General features: G+C 34.0%; 2 protein-coding genes across 4 annotated transcripts; one reads left to right on the forward strand and one right to left on the reverse strand.

The window, feature by feature from the left end:
* Nucleotides 1-562: 562 nt before the first annotated feature.
* Nucleotides 563-5980, forward strand: LOC114185775 (uncharacterized). Of its 3 annotated transcripts, none has more exons than XM_028073684.2 (9): nucleotides 563-932; nucleotides 1009-1274; nucleotides 1384-1512; nucleotides 2499-2553; nucleotides 4244-4341; nucleotides 4418-5044; nucleotides 5120-5245; nucleotides 5334-5390; nucleotides 5479-5980. In XM_028073684.2, exons 5-9 carry the CDS (start codon nucleotides 4258-4260, stop codon nucleotides 5788-5790), a joined length of 1206 nt encoding a protein of 401 aa, XP_027929485.2. In that variant the 5' UTR covers nucleotides 563-932; nucleotides 1009-1274; nucleotides 1384-1512; nucleotides 2499-2553; nucleotides 4244-4257; the 3' UTR covers nucleotides 5791-5980. The 3 variants fall into 3 exon arrangements, with proteins under 3 accessions (XP_027929485.2, XP_027929484.2, XP_085529675.1); XM_028073683.2 differs by having other exon boundaries at nucleotides 564-932; nucleotides 1384-1516; XM_085673549.1 differs by lacking the exons at nucleotides 563-932; nucleotides 1009-1274; nucleotides 1384-1512; nucleotides 2499-2553 and having other exon boundaries at nucleotides 3749-4341.
* Nucleotides 5981-14744: 8764 nt separating this feature from the next.
* On the reverse strand, nucleotides 14745-17108 carry LOC114185854 (WAT1-related protein At1g25270-like). The gene is made up of 7 exons (XM_028073795.2): nucleotides 16895-17108; nucleotides 16734-16796; nucleotides 16530-16646; nucleotides 16203-16446; nucleotides 15577-15735; nucleotides 15330-15481; nucleotides 14745-15232 (listed from the first exon to the last, which is right to left on the reverse strand). Exons 1-7 carry the CDS (start codon nucleotides 17086-17088, stop codon nucleotides 15025-15027), a joined length of 1137 nt encoding a protein of 378 aa, XP_027929596.1. The 5' UTR covers nucleotides 17089-17108; the 3' UTR covers nucleotides 14745-15024.
* Nucleotides 17109-17591: the final 483 nt, after the last annotated feature.

Here is a 17591-nt window from a genome sequence, read left to right on the forward strand (position 1 = left end):
GTTTTTCTATTGTGTCTCTATAATACACTAATTATCACTAATTTTGATGTTTTAAAATATATTACAATGATATTTAAAATGTCAACACAATGTATTTTTAATGCTCAGCAGGAGACAACACCAAAAAAAATTAGTAGAGAATTTGGACTCTTCTTCTACTCACTTGTATATATCAACCCTCTTCACTTACACACTACACTACAACAATACAAAAAAGACATAGGTTAGATTCTTTTTGTCCAATTTACCTTTTATATAATGGCCCAACCTCATCATGGGCTCACCAACCTATTTGTCCAATTCACTTTTTCTAATACCCAAATCTCACTTTTTATTCTAAAGCTTAAATATGTTTTGGTATTTAAATTTAGATGTGAAATTAGAATTTGTTTATGTCTCAAACTAAACTGATATATATTAGTTCCTAAATTTTAAAAACTAAATGAGTATAATCCTTTTAGTCCAACAACATTAATTTTTGGAAAATGATACGGTGACCCCCTTTTTTGACCCCTTTAGTGACCCCCTGACGTGACATGCACATGTGGAAATAATTTTTTAAATTAAAATTAATTTTTGTGAACCCATTCTCTCCAGACGTGGGCTGTAGCGGATAATGGGTTGGGCGGGTCAGAATCGGGTCAGTAGTGGGTTTGGGCGCGTTTTAATTGAAAGGGTAGGAAATTAGGGTTTCGTGTGGAGAGTGGGAGCAAAAACGAGATTTCGGGTCAGAAGCAGTTTTTCGAGAGTGGGCTTGGGCGTCAATATTCGGATCAGAAGCAATTTTGAGAGAATGGGTTGACCGTTTGTATTTGCTCCTTCTCCCGCGCACTCCGTCTCCGCACCGTCTCCACAGCGTCTCCGCACTGCGCCGCACAACAACTGTCTTCTCACTGGCAGGGTCTGCATTGTAGATTGCGAAGGGTTTATTGGTAAAAATTTTGAACATTCTTTCGTTCTCCCCGCGCTCACTGGTATGAGTACTGACTTTCCCTTTTGTGGTGGCAGTTGTAGGTTGTGTTGTCACCGGCCACGCGAACGGATTTTGGAGTGGTTCGTCTGGCGTAGGAAGATAGCATAAGATAGCACAGTGTGGGTATGCGGAATCTCTGTTGTAGCTAAACCTTGAAAGGGTTAGGGTTTGCGGACAGGGAGGGCGTTTGCTGTGGAGGAGTTGAACCGTTTTTGTTTGGTGTTTCTCCGGCGCACTCAGTGGAAGATCCTCTTCTCTCCGCATAGTCGCCTTTTTGGTTCCCGCCGGCAAGGTGTTCAGTGTAGGTGGCGAATGGTTGTTTGGTCTTAGATTTCAACATTCTTTCCTTTCTCCCCCGTACTCACTGGTATCAGTTTTCATTTGATCCCCTTTTGTGGTCGCATTTGTAGGTTGTATTGTCACCATCAAGTACAGCGGTTTTTGGAGTGAAAGGGAGTTCTGACGAAGCATATCCTCCATTAGTCAACCACTGTTTTGAAAGGCCGCAGTTCGACGAAGGACCGGCTTTGTAGCAGATTGTAGGTATGCCAATTTTATTTGTATTTGTTGTCTTAGGGGTTGTTGAAGTGCATGAATATAATTTTTAGATGATAACTTGATGGATGTGGCGATGGAGAAGATGGTGACGGAGATGAGGAGTATTAGAATCTGGAATATCTGTCTGATATGGCTTCTTGATTTGATTTGAACTTTTTCGTTTTCTCTGGGATCAAACTGTGTGTGTGATTTTTGAATGTTTGGTTGTTATCGAATATCAATATATGTGTTGTGTGTAGCACAAAATTTAGAAGTTTCCCTATGTCAAAAAACCCAGCCCCATGACTTTAAATCCAAAGAATTTGTTGAATCCTAGATACAAAATGTATACTTTCCAAAATGTATTTTCCTGTGTGTAACGTATGAAAGAAATTTTACTCACAGTAGTTTAAAATTTTTCATCCAAAGAGCTCTTCGAAGGCGCTTCGACTGTTTCCTAAAGTGAAATGCACTGTCTTGCATTGTTGCTGTCTTATAAACAAGAAGCTCAATCCGGTCACCTGGCTCCAATATTTTTTCAATGTTGTCCACCATGATAGTGCGTATCTGTAATATAGGATATTTTTTCAATATTTTTTCCAGTATCCAATAATTTCTGGATCGCTTATGATATTCCTTCATTAAAGGACATTTGATTTGTCAAAGGAACATGCTTTATGGCATTAGTTCTTTTAGAAGATATAACTGTTTCTCACGTTGGTAGTTCTGAACATGTTTCCTATTTTGGCCTTGCAGTCTTTACATTTAGGAATTTTCTGTTCTTTCTTCTCACTCTCTTTTTTGGTAAAATAAAGATGAAGCCATTTGACCCATTTTGCATTGGTCCTTTATCTTTGTTACCCCTTGTCAATCTAGAACTAATTAGAGATTTTCTTTAAATTTCACACTCACACACACACACACCACACACTCTCGTGCGTACATATAGATAATTTAGTTGACTAGCATTTATTTATTAATGTTTCAGGTTTTCCCCAGAGAAGATCTGGTACATTGATCAGATGCTCAAGGTTCTGTCCGAGGTAATAAATATAAGAGACAAAATTTTGCAGTGAATTAAAATTTTAAAGGCAAAAATTCCAAAGCATGCTAGCTTTTTAGGCTATCCATGGGCAGTGATGTGGGCTTACATGTAGATTTAATTCCTCTAAAGTGAAAGTGATTCACTGGAGGGAAAAGTGAGACATGTCAACCATAAATGCTAAAATTAAGGGAGTTGATTTTAATAAATCCATGATTATACTTGTGCATGTAATATCAACCATTCTCATCTATGCTCAAAATTCCTTGCCTTTTCTTCTGAAGTGAACTCTGCTCCTAGAGGAGCTAAATCCTTGTATGTGAAATATGATAGTTCATTTGCTTCCAATTGGCATGAAACATTGTATGAAATCATTCGCATGCTTAAAATCTGCTCTAAGAATAATGTTAACATTTCCCAACTTATTGTCGTCGTTTTATGATGTGATGGTGGTTCAGGTATTGATGTTAAAAGTCTGCCATGTATATACGATTTCATGGCATCAATTTGTTTGAGTCAAAATTGTGTTGTATGCCATGTGTTGGTCAGAAAATGTCTACCAAATAAATTTGATGGTGTATTGAGAATGTTGTCTGGAAGGTGTGCCTTGACACAATAAGGTTGTCGCTACCTTATAATCTGGTGGTCACAAAGTTCTAGCTGTGGAAACAATCCATGTGATCACAGGGGTGTGGCTACATTTTAACTTCTTAGGACCACTGAATCGTGGGAGCTTTATGTGTTGAGCTGTCCTTTTATTGTGGTTGTTGTTTGGTGCTAGCTGTCTCCGCATTGAGCTATGCTTTTTTTATTTTTTAATATTGGGTGCATGTTCTGATCTCTATTCTATGTTAGTAGGCTGGAAATTTTGTAAAAGTGAAATGCACTGTTTATTAAAAAAGTAATTACTCATCATCCTTTTAAGTACCTTTTCTAGAAAATTCATATTCAAATTAAAATTTTCTTTTCAAATTTACAATATTACCTTTTTAATTACGTTTGTAAATTCTTAGGATTTGACTTCTGTAATGGAAAAAGTGCATGATACAGAGAGAAAAGGTGAACTTATAACCATTTATAGAAAAAAAAAAAGACATTTTTGGTTTTAACTTTATAATTGTTATTCATGTAAATATATTCTGTCACAATATGAACAATTGATTTTCCAATAATGGCTATAATTGCATACTTTGGGAAAGTAGGATTTTTAACTGAATGAAGAAATATAGTGTTTTGAAGATTGATAGTCTTTTGAAGATTGATAGAATAACTTTAAAGGCCCCATTGGATCATTTGCTGCGTTGGACCCTCTTCAACATTGATTTGACTTTCTTATAAGCAACATTTTTGTGTGTGATGACCTGTGTGCAAGTAAATGATGACCTGTGCACCATTTGTTGCAACAATGTGGTTTTACTTAATTTTTTTGAACTGATACTATAGCAGTTAATTCGTGTGTTTGGGGTGACAAAATTTTGTTAATAATATGTGATTTGTAATTAGTGGGGTTAAAGACTTGTAATTTGTTGGTGATGACTTTTGTGCACCCAAGTGATGACCTGTGATACATTTTTTGCAATCAGTATTAATCGAATTTTTTATCTGTTTTGTTATGGCAGTCAATAATTGTTTATGATGTTATATACTTTGGTCCATGTGATAAATTTTCAGTTATATTTGGTTTTATTTAGGAATTTTAAGTAAGATGTCTAGCAAACGTGAACGCAAATGTATTCCAGAAGCAGGCAATAAGGGAAAGAAGAAGAAGGTGGTGGAAAATGTTGATCAGGTATAATTAGAATCTTTAAGTTATTTAACTTTTTTAATTATTTCTAATAAATAATATTTTGTTCATGGTGCTATAGGTGCGAATTGTGCATAGGTGCGAAAGCAAGTACATTGTTGAAGTAAACAATGTACTAAAAGCCACCCACCGTAAACGGATTCAGGCAACACCATTTAGATGGTGTTTGGAGGTGGACAACGCATTGGAAATAAATTGTCCTTTGTTGAGGGAAGTGTTGTGTAGATGGGTTCCACAAGGGGAATATATTCGTGTAGGTCAGCATTTGGTGGGGTTATCGGTTTATGATGTTTGTGTATGCTTAGGTCTTAGTATGGTTGGTAAATGTGTTGAATTTGATGATGATGTAAGTGGGGTAGTAGGTTCACTTTTTGAGAAGAAACCAATCACCTTGCGAGACATAATTAAGAAGATTAAGAACCTAGTGGTTAGTGATGATGATGTAGAGAATGTGTGTAGGTTGTATCTGTTACTTTGTTTTATTGTATTTTATTTTCCTAGGACATCTAGGACAGTGACCAATATGCCTTTCAAAGTGTTAGACAACGTTGACAACTTAAGCGAATATAATTGGGCAGAGTCAGTGCATAGTTTTTTGATCTCTGCACTCAATCGTGGATGTAAGGTTGTACGAGAAAAGATAAATACTCGTAGCCTTAACTTAGCCGGATCTGTTGTAGTTGTTCAGGTAATTAATGTTTTAGCAACCTTTATTTTCGTTATGCATTTTTATAATTTATTGATTTGTCTAACATTTTTATAGGTTTGGGCTGCTCGTCGTCTTGGCTTAGAAGATGTAGAGGGGGAGGTTAAATTCCCAAGATTTCTGCGGTGGCCCTCCGTGAAGATTAGGACACCTAATATTGGCTCTGTATTACTGTTGAAAGAAGTTAGTGAACTATGAAATAATGTCTCTTGATTACTTTTCCTCTTCTTGTACAATTACTCATTAAACTTTATGAATTTTGATTCAATAGGTTGCTATATTTAGACCTTTTGGGTACCTCAACATCACACTTAGGAACATTGTCAAGGTAAATAACTAATCTTCACACAAATATGTTTTTTTTATTCATACCGTGTCTTTAAGTCACACAATATAACCATTTATAACATTTGTAGGTTTTCAAGTATGACATCACTCATCCCACTGAAGAAGAAGTTCAAACTTCTATGCCTGTGGTGCGACTTAACTATGCTGTGAAACAAAATGTGGAAACTGATGCCCAGCCTAGTAAAAATTCCAGTCCAAACGCAAATGTCAACACAAATTTCGGACCCAATTTGCATCCCAACGTGGAGCCTACTAACACGGCTAATGTGGAGGACATACTGCAGATGATGGTTCCTCCATCCACAAATATTCCATGTGTTGAGGTTGGGGAGAGTTCCAAAGTTCAATCTTCTGTTCTGGATAATATATCACTCACCTAAGTCATGAGTCTTTAATGTATTCAATTTTTAGGTTATTTATTTTTAACTTGAGTGTTTTTGATGTTGATTTTAATTTTCATGGCACTGTTGGAATGATCAACTACAACTATGATATTAAACTTATTTTATCACTGTGATATCCATTTCACTGTCAGTTTAACTTAGTATATGATCATCTGTGTACAAATAAGTGTTGACCACCGACAAAGATTTTGCACTCCTTCATAATTTCTGATATATGAAAAAGGTTATAGTATGAAACTCACTTACAATCAATCACACAAATAGAGTAAAATTTAATGTAGGCTACTGCCCATGATGAATCTGTGGGAAAATTGTGCTACAACTGGAATATAACATACATGCCTAACACTGACAATATTAATTGGTTAACAATGAAGTATTAAGTGCTGACCTACAATAAACATTTTGCACACCTTCCAAATTCCTGGTCTTTGATAACATATATTCTAGAAAACTTAACTTTACCAAAGTAGGCGTGTGATAATTGATAATAAGTACTCCATACTTAATGAAATTTAACACCTATATTGCGTTTATGAAAGGTATTAAACAACAACAATACGTGTGGCATAATTCATCCACAACTCCAACATGATATTTTTGTTATCTGTATTCAAATTATATGATGACTCAAGAACAATTAAGTAGTGACCTGCTTCAAAAAATTGGACTTAATCACTCTAACATTTTAAATGTGGATCAATCATATATTAAGTGTTGACCTGTGAACAAAATCTTGCACATAATTAATCACTTCTCATCTGTGTGGTAACCAACATTACTAAATTTTGGACCACATATGTATTCGCTGTTCACCACAGTCAAAATTAAGATGATCAACATCCAACTATCACTTAACATAAACCACTCACAATTCCATAAATCAATGAGTAAGCCAAACAAGGAAATTGTAATCAATCACGACAACAATGTCTAAACATAAAAAAAACCAAATTTATCAATACAAATCCAAATTACAACATCAAATATATAAATGAACTACTTATTGCGCTTCCTCCTACTAAATGTTGCAAAAAGAGTTCTTATTGCTATACTCTTAACACGCAACCGAGGACCCTCCCTTCGTCGGACATACATGTTGCTTTCTTCAGATTCTTGTGTTTCCTGATTTGGATAATTAACTTCTTCCACATGACCCCTGTCACCAGAATTGCCAAATTCAATGCAGCCAGTGGGGTGGTTCGAATAAGGTGTTTGCGAATGACCAGCACTTGCCTCACCAAAGTCAGAAAAATTCATTTTGCCCTGCTGGTGTTGGCGCTTCTTCTTCCTCTCAATCATCATTGCATTCAAGTCCTCAAGTTCTTTTTGCAATTCTCCTAGCACACTTTCTTGTTGTTCGACAGCTTTAATTAAGTCAACTATTTTATTACCCTTACTTTGACGTCCGTATACCTCAAACCCTTCTTTAACGAAGGGATGGGTCAGCTCTTCTGCAGAGGCAGCTACATCTGCAACAACCTGAAACAATTCACAACAAACTTCAATCAATATAGATCACAGATTTTGGAAAAAAATCAAACAAAATACCCAACCTACAGTGTTATTTGTCAAACTCCTTTTAATTACATTGTCCCCTGCTTTCATTTCCATCCAATGCAAGATTCTGGGAAACTTTGTCGTGCGCTGACAATCCTTTAAATTCGGTATCAAAAAATGGTCAAAAGACCATAACTGCCACAATTATAATCAAAATCAGACATAACTCAACCAAATATTTTAAACGGATGAAACAACTTCTAATTTAATTTAACATACAGTACCTGTAACAAATAAACACATCCAGCTACGTGGAAGTGTTTGGTACTTTGTTTCTCCTTCAAGAACAATTTAGCTTCACATATACTGCCAACCAAGAACTCATACACCACTCGACCCCAATTAAATTTCCCAATACTACCCAGGTCATCAACAATGTTAAACAAAATAGAAAAAACTGTTCCACTATGATTGGGCAACAAAAACTCAGAAATTGCTAACAAAACATAAAGCTTAAAAAAATCCTCTAAACAAAGCACTTTAATATGTTTCAAGATGTAATCATATACCATGTCGATATCAACAACTTGGGAAGCTCCAAATAAATTCCTTGAATCACTATTTAACCCTTCCTGGTTTAAATCAATGTTCTCACCCACCACCCTCAAGCCTAGACCAAGACATACATCTAAATAGGTAAATCCAACAACTTGTGCACCAATGTCAAACCCTCCCAACCTTTCAACCCACCTACTGATTAACGAAGTCAAAAGATTCCTAGATATTTGAACAGACTCTGTCAACTCAACCATCCATCCAAATGGTGTTCCTCGGATAAATGATTTTTGCTCATCTGTTAACTTGTTATTCAAACTACCAATCAATTTGGTCCAACATGAATGCCTAAAACAGATCCGGAATAAAAAAAAATTGTTATGTCATTTTTTACATGACAAATTTGCAAATAAATTGAAGTACAAAATTTATCATACCTTGCGGTCAACATTGAATTCACTTCCTTCACGAAATGAAGCCATATTTATGACCTGAATACATAATTTCATCAAACATATAATTTAAAATGAAATCACACTATCCATGATTTAATCACCCCATAATCAGTGCTATCAAATGAAACATGACAAAATTGATTCATACCACATGGTTCCAAAAAATATAACACAGGTCATCACTTATGAGCACACAGGTCATCAGTCATACATCAAACAAGTGTACTCCCCAGTTGCCAATGAAACCACACATCTAAGGAATATTTACAAATTAAATCACATTATCCAAACAGAATCAACCAATAAAATAGTATGCAACTTAAAAACATTGAGTCAACACACATGATTGCAAAAAATGCAACACAACTCATCACTTGGATGCACACAAGTCATCATGAATAAATCCTACAACTACATTCCACTTGGGTTTGAAACCACATCAAACACATAACTACGTACGAATGCATATTACCCATACTTAATCACCTGCATATTACCCATATTTAATCACCCCATAATCAGTGCTATCAAATGAAACATGACAAAATTGATTCATACCACATGGTTCCAAAAAATATAACACAGGTCATCACTTATGAGCACACAGGTCATCAGTCATACATCAAACAAGTGTACTCCCCAGTTGCCAATGAAACCACACATCTAAGGAATATTTACAAATTAAATCACATTATCCAAACAGAATCAACCAATAAAATAGTATGCAACTTAAAAACATTGAGTCAACACACATGATTGCAAAAAATGCAACACAACTCATCACTTGGATGCACACAAGTCATCATGAATAAATCCTACAACTACATTCCACTTGGGTTTGAAACCACATCAAACACATAACTACGTACGAATGCATATTACCCATACTTAATCACCTGCATATTACCCATATTTAATCACCCCATAATCACTGCTATCAAATGAAACATGACAAAATTGATTCATACCACATGGTTCCAAAAAATATAACACAGGTCATCACTTATGAGCACACAGGTCATCAGTCATACATCAAACAAGTGTACTCCCCAGTTGCCAATGAAACCACACATCTAAGGAATATTTACAAATTAAATCACATTATCCAAACAGAATCAACCAATAAAATAGTATGCAACTTAAAAACATTGAGTCAACACACATGATTGCAAAAAATGCAACACAACTCATCACTTGGATGCACAAAAGTCATCATGAATAAATCCTACAACTACATTCCACTTGGGTTTGAAACCACACCAAACAGATAACTACGTACGAATGCATATTACCCATACTTAATCACCTGCATATTACCCATATTTAATCACCCCATAATCACTGCTATCAAATGAAACATGACAAAATTGATTCAAACCACATGGTTCCAAAAAATATAACACAGGTCATCACTTATGAGCACACAGGTCATCAGTCATACATCAAACAAGTGTACTCCCCAGTTGCCAATGAAACCACACATCTAAGGAATATTTACAAATTAAATCACATTATCCAAACAGAATCAACCAATAAAATAGTATGCAACTTAAAAACATTGAGTCAACACACATGATTGCAAAAAATGCAACACAACTCATCACTTGGATGCACACAAGTCATCATGAATAAATCCTACAACTACATTCCACTTGGGTTTGAAACCACATCAAACACATAACTACGTACGAATGCATATTACCCATACTTAATCACCTGCATATTACCCATATTTAATCACCCCATAATCAGTGCTATCAAATGAAACATGACAAAATTGATTCATACCACATGGTTCCAAAAAATATAACACAGGTCATCACTTATGAGCACACAGGTCATCAGTCATACATCAAACAAGTGTACTCCCCAGTTGCCAATGAAACCACACATCTAAGGAATATTTACAAATTAAATCACATTATCCAAACAGAATCAACCAATAAAATAGTATGCAACTTAAAAACATTGAGTCAACACACATGATTGCAAAAAATGCAACACAACTCATCACTTGGATGCACACAAGTCATCATGAATAAATCCTACAACTACATTCCACTTGGGTTTGAAACCACATCAAACACATAACTACGTACGAATGCATATTACCCATACTTAATCACCTGCATATTACCCATATTTAATCACCCCATAATCACTGCTATCAAATGAAACATGACAAAATTGATTCATACCACATGGTTCCAAAAAATATAACACAGGTCATCACTTATGAGCACACAGGTCATCAGTCATACATCAAACAAGTGTACTCCCCAGTTGCCAATGAAACCACACATCTAAGGAATATTTACAAATTAAATCACATTATCCAAACAGAATCAACCAATAAAATAGTATGCAACTTAAAAACATTGAGTCAACACACATGATTGCAAAAAATGCAACACAACTCATCACTTGGATGCACACAAGTCATCATGAATAAATCCTACAACTACATTCCACTTGGGTTTGAAACCACATCAAACACATAACTACGTACGAATGCATATTACCCATACTTAATCACCTGCATATTACCCATATTTAATCACCCCATAATCAGTGCTATCAAATGAAACATGACAAAATTGATTCATACCACATGGTTCCAAAAAATATAACACAGGTCATCACTTATGAGCACACAGGTCATCAGTCATACATCAAACAAGTGTACTCCCCAGTTGCCAATGAAACCACACATCTAAGGAATATTTACAAATTAAATCACATTATCCAAACAGAATCAACCAATAAAATAGTATGCAACTTAAAAACATTGAGTCAACACACATGATTGCAAAAAATGCAACACAACTCATCACTTGGATGCACACAAGTCATCATGAATAAATCCTACAACTACATTCCACTTGGGTTTGAAACCACATCAAACACATAACTACGTACGAATGCATATTACCCATACTTAATCACCTGCATATTACCCATATTTAATCACCCCATAATGACTGCTATCAAATGAAACATGACAAAATTGATTCATACCACATGGTTCCAAAAAATATAACACAGGTCATCACTTATGAGCACACAGGTCATCAGTCATACATCAAACAAGTGTACTCCCCAGTTGCCAATGAAACCACACATCTAAGGAATATTTACAAATTAAATCACATTATCCAAACAGAATCAACCAATAAAATAGTATGCAACTTAAAAACATTGAGTCAACACACATGATTGCAAAAAATGCAACACAACTCATCACTTGGATGCACAAAAGTCATCATGAATAAATCCTACAACTACATTCCACTTGGGTTTGAAACCACACCAAACAGATAACTACGTACGAATGCATATTACCCATACTTAATCACCTGCATATTACCCATATTTAATCACCCCATAATCAGTGCTATCAAATGAAACATGACAAAATTGATTCATACCACATGGTTCCAAAAAATATAACACAGGTCATCACTTATGAGCACACAGGTCATCAGTCATACATCAAACAAGTGTACTCCCCAGTTGCCAATGAAACCACACATCTAAGGAATATTTACAAATTAAATCACATTATCCAAACAGAATCAACCAATAAAATAGTATGCAACTTAAAAACATTGAGTCAACACAACTCATCACTTGGATGCACAAAAGTCATCATGAATAAATCCTACAGGTACATTCCACTTGCGTTTGAAACTACAACTATTGACTGCTACGAATTTAAAAAACATTGATTAAAACATTATTGCACAAAATGCATCACAGGTCATCACTTGTCAGCAAACAGGTCATCACAATTAAATAAGACAGATTTCATCAACCTAGTTACAAAACTACTATTCATGCATCTATCAAAGCACCAAAATCACAGTAAAGGAAAAATAACACAAACATACCAACCACTGCCTGAATCGAACAACTGAAAGCACCACAAACCCTAACTTCGCAAGCTTCGTCGAGGATTACAGTGTTGTGGTCATTCACCTGTACAAGGTAGATGTTAAATTTGTCTTTAACCAATAACTCACTTGACTATGCTGGCGAAAACCAAAAAAAAATCTCAGTTCCTTAACCAAAAAACCCATAACCACGACTTTGGAAAAAAAATACCACAAACCTGTTGCCGTAGTGGAGAAACCCAGATAAAATAAAACATACCTACGAACTACGAAGCTGAATCCAACAATGGAGACGAAGAAAAACCCTAACATACCTACGAACGTCTTCTCCCTTCGTCTTCTCCCTTCGTCTTCTCCCTTCGTCTTTTTCGACTCACTAAAACACACGTATTCTCCTTTCTTCCTTTCTCCTTTCGACTGGGTTTTCCCTTTCTTTCTTTCTTTTCCCTTTTCTCGTTTTTCACGAACAAGAATCCAACAATGGAGACGAAAAAAAAACCGTAAATCTGGCAGGAACGACTTCTCCCTTCGTCTTCTCTCTTCGTCTTCTCCTTTCTTCCTTTCTTCCTTTCTCCTTTCTCCTTTCTTCCTTTCTCCTTTCTTCCTTTCTCCTTTCGAACGGGTATTCCCTTTCTTTCTTTCTTCTCCCGAAATCTCGTTTTTGCTCCCACTCTCCACACGAAACCCTAATTTCCTACCCTTTCAATTAAAACGCGCCCAAACCCACTACTGACCCGATTCTGACCCGCCCAACCCATTATCCGCTACAGCCCACGTCTGGAGAGAATGGGTTCACAAAAATTAATTTTAATTTAAAAAATTATTTCCACATGTGCATGCCACGTCAGGGGGTCACTAAAGGGGTCAAAAAAGGGGGTCACCGTATCATTTTCCTTAATTTTTTATCATGTTAAACAATATTTTAGATTAATATTTGAGTTGGAATGTGTCAAACAGTATAAACAATTCAATCGTTAGTCGAAGACATGTTTCACACATAAAACAAAATTTAATACTATTAGATTAAGAGGACTTTATTTATTTATTTTTAAAATTTAAACATCAAAATGTATCAAAGTTTAAGATACAAATAAATTCTACTTTTGCATCTAAATTTAGAGACTAAAATTATATTTAACCGTCGTATTAATGTTAAATATTTAATTTATTTGAATAAAAATCTGTTTGATTTAGCAATGTTTTTTATTTTTTTATTTGAACGGTTCACGGACAGGTCCGTGTTGTTGCAACTCACAAAAATTGATTGAGCTATTTTAGTTTCCATTAGAATGATTTGAAAATGCATTAATTTGTGAAAAATCAACTACACCCAAAATAGGAATAATTTCTCATTGCATGTGTATTTTTACCCGTTATGATGACTTGACTTTGTATAAAACTCCAAAAACGGCTATTCAGAGTGTATTATTACAATAAGAATCAATATAAAGATTTTCACGGAAAATAAAGGAAATAAATTATAGCACTTTAAGTTATAACTAATAACTACTGTAGAAAACCGTGAATAAAATAGTAAAACACTATCAGATTTCTTAAGTAGATAATAGAAAATCACAATTAACTGATTTCTTGCCAATATTAAAAAAATTGAAAATATATTGTTTAAAGCGGTTAAAATGTTTAGTGGTTGGATTTAATATGATAAAATGGTTAGAAGTTAAAACTGTTTTTAAATATTTTTGCTTTCTTATTACTGAATCTCTAAAGCATGCTTTTATTACTGAATCTCTAAACTGTTTTTATTTTTTAATGAAAGTTACAAGAATTAAATAATAAAATTTTAGGATTTTTTTTTTTACTAAAAATGATTGTTTGTCAAAAATTTTCAAATAAAACTTTGTCTCTCTAGATATTTTATAGATATCTCTGATGCCTCCAATGATGAATTAAATACTAATACATTGTGATAAAAATATTTATAGAAAAGGCTGCAGTAAGAAAAATAAAAGTACAGGTACAAATGAGAAAACAATAATCAAGAAATAATATGCATGGATCGACACTTTAAAAACATCGATTGGACCACTTCATAATGTGCTAAACTTGAAAATAAATCGTATATTCAGAAATATAGATATGCTGATTGGCCACCACCTAAACAAAAATGATATTGTCCTTTAGAGTTTGACGATTGTTATGAATATGATGCATATATGGATTTTTTTTATAGTTCATGAATCAAAGGTTGCACTCCATTTTATTAAGAAAAATATAAATCAAAAAGTTTATCAACATTTAATATATAACTAAAGAGAAAATAAAAATTATAGAAGATGTTAATGTATATATATATATATATATATATATATATATATATATATTATAATTAGATCAGAATACAAAAAAAAATGAGCCTCCCCTGAAATTAAACTGCATGCTGCTGAAGTTTTATTTCTACTTTCCTTTTGAAACTCTACACTAAATTATTCTATCACAAGACATCATCATGCACGTAGAATGGACCATAAGATATTACATCTTAGGAATCTAAATATGAGTCTAAGTTTTACATTGGTTAAAAATGATAAATTAGAACATTATATAAAAATAAAGACCTATGAACCAATCATCTTATAATTTTGGGTTGAGAGTGATGTTAATGTGTGAAAATAGTCATACACATTATATGTTGAACCATGTTAAATTTTCTGTTTATTTTTCTATCCTTTGTTTTTTTTCTTTATTGTCTTGTTTCTAACATGGTAGGTCTTCAAATTTTCTTCTTTCTCGTTTTTTTTCAGTGTCAACCCTATCTACCTTCCAGAGATTTTTTGTCAGTGTCAACCCTATCTACCTTCCAGAGATTCATCACGAGCCTTTGTTATTACAACGTTGCTCTCACTATTCTCTGTCTTAGACACGACAACAACCTCGGAGACAACAAATTCTTCGGTGTTCTCTGATGACACAAATGGAGTTACCGTTTTCATGTCTTTGCTCTTCCCCCACAACACCATGTACAGACCACACACAATAAGCACTCCTCCAATTACACTGAACATGCATGTTTTTAAAAGAAAAGCTAATTAATTAACTCGATTATATTCTAACAAATTATTACGTAATAGTGTATATATATAAATATATATACCTTCCAAGGTATAGCTGTTCTTGCAATAACAGAGAAGCAGCAATAGCCACGAGCACAAGGCATAGGGGGTTGAAAACTGATGCATATAATGGACCTCTTTTTCGTACACACCATGCAGTCGCAATAATAGCAAATCCAGAGCTCACAATTCCCTGCCACGACCACAAAAATTTATCATTATTAACCAGAGATACACAAAAATATAATATTTAGTTCAGCATGGACACTAATTATGAAATTAAGATACCGTAAAAAGTGCTGTGAGAAGCCTAATATCCAAACCCAACTTCCATTGACTCCGATCTTTATCAACACAAAGGGCAAGAGCCGTGGCTTGTAGTGCACCCATTAAGTTCATCAACGCTGAACCTGAGTGATGCCTGGGATATTGCTTACTCACCTTAACCTGTTGCATACTCTTAATTAAACTTCTACAAAATCTTTCCACAAAAATTGTTATTAGAAAGAAAATTGTTATAATCTCAAGTCCGATAATATAATAGCTGTCATTTAACATATATTCAAGGTATTATTTATTTCTATCACAGTTTTGTTTTTAAAATGCATATATCAGACAAGGACAATGATATTTTGACTACTAAACTTTAACAACTTTCTCTTACAATATGAGATGTCATCTTCTAAATGATTTTTGAATATTGAGAATGAAAAAAAGAAAAAATGAAAAATCACTTAAAAAATGACACCTAAGATTATTTCATAAAATTGTCAAAATTTAGTAGTTAAAAAATTATTTTCCATCGAACAATAACAAGAAGAAGTGGTACTTAAATTGTCTTAGAGATCAATTTTTAAGTCATATGAATCTATTAAATATGGTAAGAACATGAGATATGCAGCTGGAAAGTTTACCTGAATGATGAGCCAGATTGAAAAACTTAAGCAACTTCCCATGCCACTGAGAATACCTACCCATTCAGCTTTGGAGTGAGCACGCGATGTTGTGTGATTTGCATGCAAAAGATTAACGTCAAGGTTCCATACATTAATCTTTGTCCCTTTAAAAAAAGACAACAACATTGTCCCTGTAATTCCTAGTATCGTTCCCAACACCTTACTCTGTCCTCCTGTACTACGCACATTTAACTCTTCGTAGCTACAATATATAGCACTTTCGCAATTAGTCATATCCCATGAAAAATAAAAACGAAATGAAGGCGAGTGATGAGAAAAACGTACCCGCAGAAGAAGGAGAGAATAAAAGTGACGGCAGGAACCATATTAAAAACAGCGTATGCATATGTTGCTGACACCAAAGTCAATGAAACCATGAAAAGGTTCTGGAATAGACTCCCCCTGTTTATATATATAATCCATAAAGATTTGGTTTGTTCATAGTGATATAACAAAGAAGAGTGAAGAATTAATTAACACAAAGCATACCCAAATAGACCGCAGAAGAAGGACATCCAAAGCACCCGCCATGTCAACTTTGGCCTGTTCTTTCTGTTTCAAAGTAATAATAACGTAGCTTATGTTTTAGCCATTGTATATGCAATAAAGAGGTTGAAAGAAGCAGAGAGAAGAAAAGAATGTGAATGCACCTTTCGAAAATAAGAGCAAGAGAAAGTGAGAAAGCAGCTCCGAAGATGAGACGGTATGCAGTAAGAACTCGCATGCTCATTCCGTCGTGGGCGGCGAGCTTTGCAAGAACACTGGTTGCAGCGTATGCAAACTGCACCAACACCATCACAAAGCTAGGCTTCCACTCTTCCATTACTTTCCACCAACCATTCATTTTTACTTGTCTCTGATAAATTCAATTCAGTTTGATGAAGGGAAAACAAATACATTCCTGGCTTATACACGCATATATATATATATATATATATATATATATATATATATATATATATATATATATATATATATATATATATATATGTGTGTGTGTGTGTGTGTGTGTAATGAAATTTTCTTAGGAGAATATTAATGACTACATAAACCTATGTATCTATGTCAGCATTTTATATTTTTTTAATTATTCATTTAGCATTATAAAAACATATACTTCCAACAATGTTACAAATTTTATATTAAAATAGAAAATTATCTATATATTTAATACTTTTAAAAAATATAAATATAATTTTTTTTCATGAATCAACATTAAAAAAATTTCTACAAAAATTGTAGAATAAATTATTACTAAGCAAGTGTTACTTCTACTACTGTACAGTGATTGATTACATATGAAAATATATATATATATATATATATATATATATATATATATATATA

This window comes from Vigna unguiculata, chromosome 5 (genome assembly GCF_037176805.1).
Source record: "Vigna unguiculata cultivar grain cowpea cultivar isolate G323 ecotype 2 chromosome 5, ASM3717680v1, whole genome shotgun sequence".
In the NCBI taxonomy this organism is placed as follows: Eukaryota; Viridiplantae; Streptophyta; class Magnoliopsida; order Fabales; family Fabaceae; genus Vigna; species Vigna unguiculata.

What these genes read in the sequence shown, in the direction of transcription:
- LOC114185854 (XM_028073795.2), bottom strand. Translation starts at nt 17,088, where the DNA reads ATGAATGGTTGGTGGAAAGTAATGGAAGAGTGGAAGCCTAGCTTTGTG. An exon ending in TTCTTCTGCGGTCTATTTGG is followed by an intron (nt 16,647 to 16,733) that starts GTATGCTTTGTG and finishes ATATATAAACAG; the next exon opens with GGGGAGTCTATTCCAGAACC. An exon ending in CAATCTGGCTCATCATTCAG is followed by an intron (nt 15,736 to 16,202) that starts GTAAACTTTCCA and finishes AGTATGCAACAG; the next exon opens with GTTAAGGTGAGTAAGCAATA.
- LOC114185775 (XM_028073684.2), top strand. Translation starts at nt 4,258, where the DNA reads ATGTCTAGCAAACGTGAACGCAAATGTATTCCAGAAGCAGGCAATAAG. An exon ending in GATCTGTTGTAGTTGTTCAG is followed by an intron (nt 5,045 to 5,119) that starts GTAATTAATGTT and finishes ACATTTTTATAG; the next exon opens with GTTTGGGCTGCTCGTCGTCT. An exon ending in CTGTATTACTGTTGAAAGAA is followed by an intron (nt 5,246 to 5,333) that starts GTTAGTGAACTA and finishes TTGATTCAATAG; the next exon opens with GTTGCTATATTTAGACCTTT.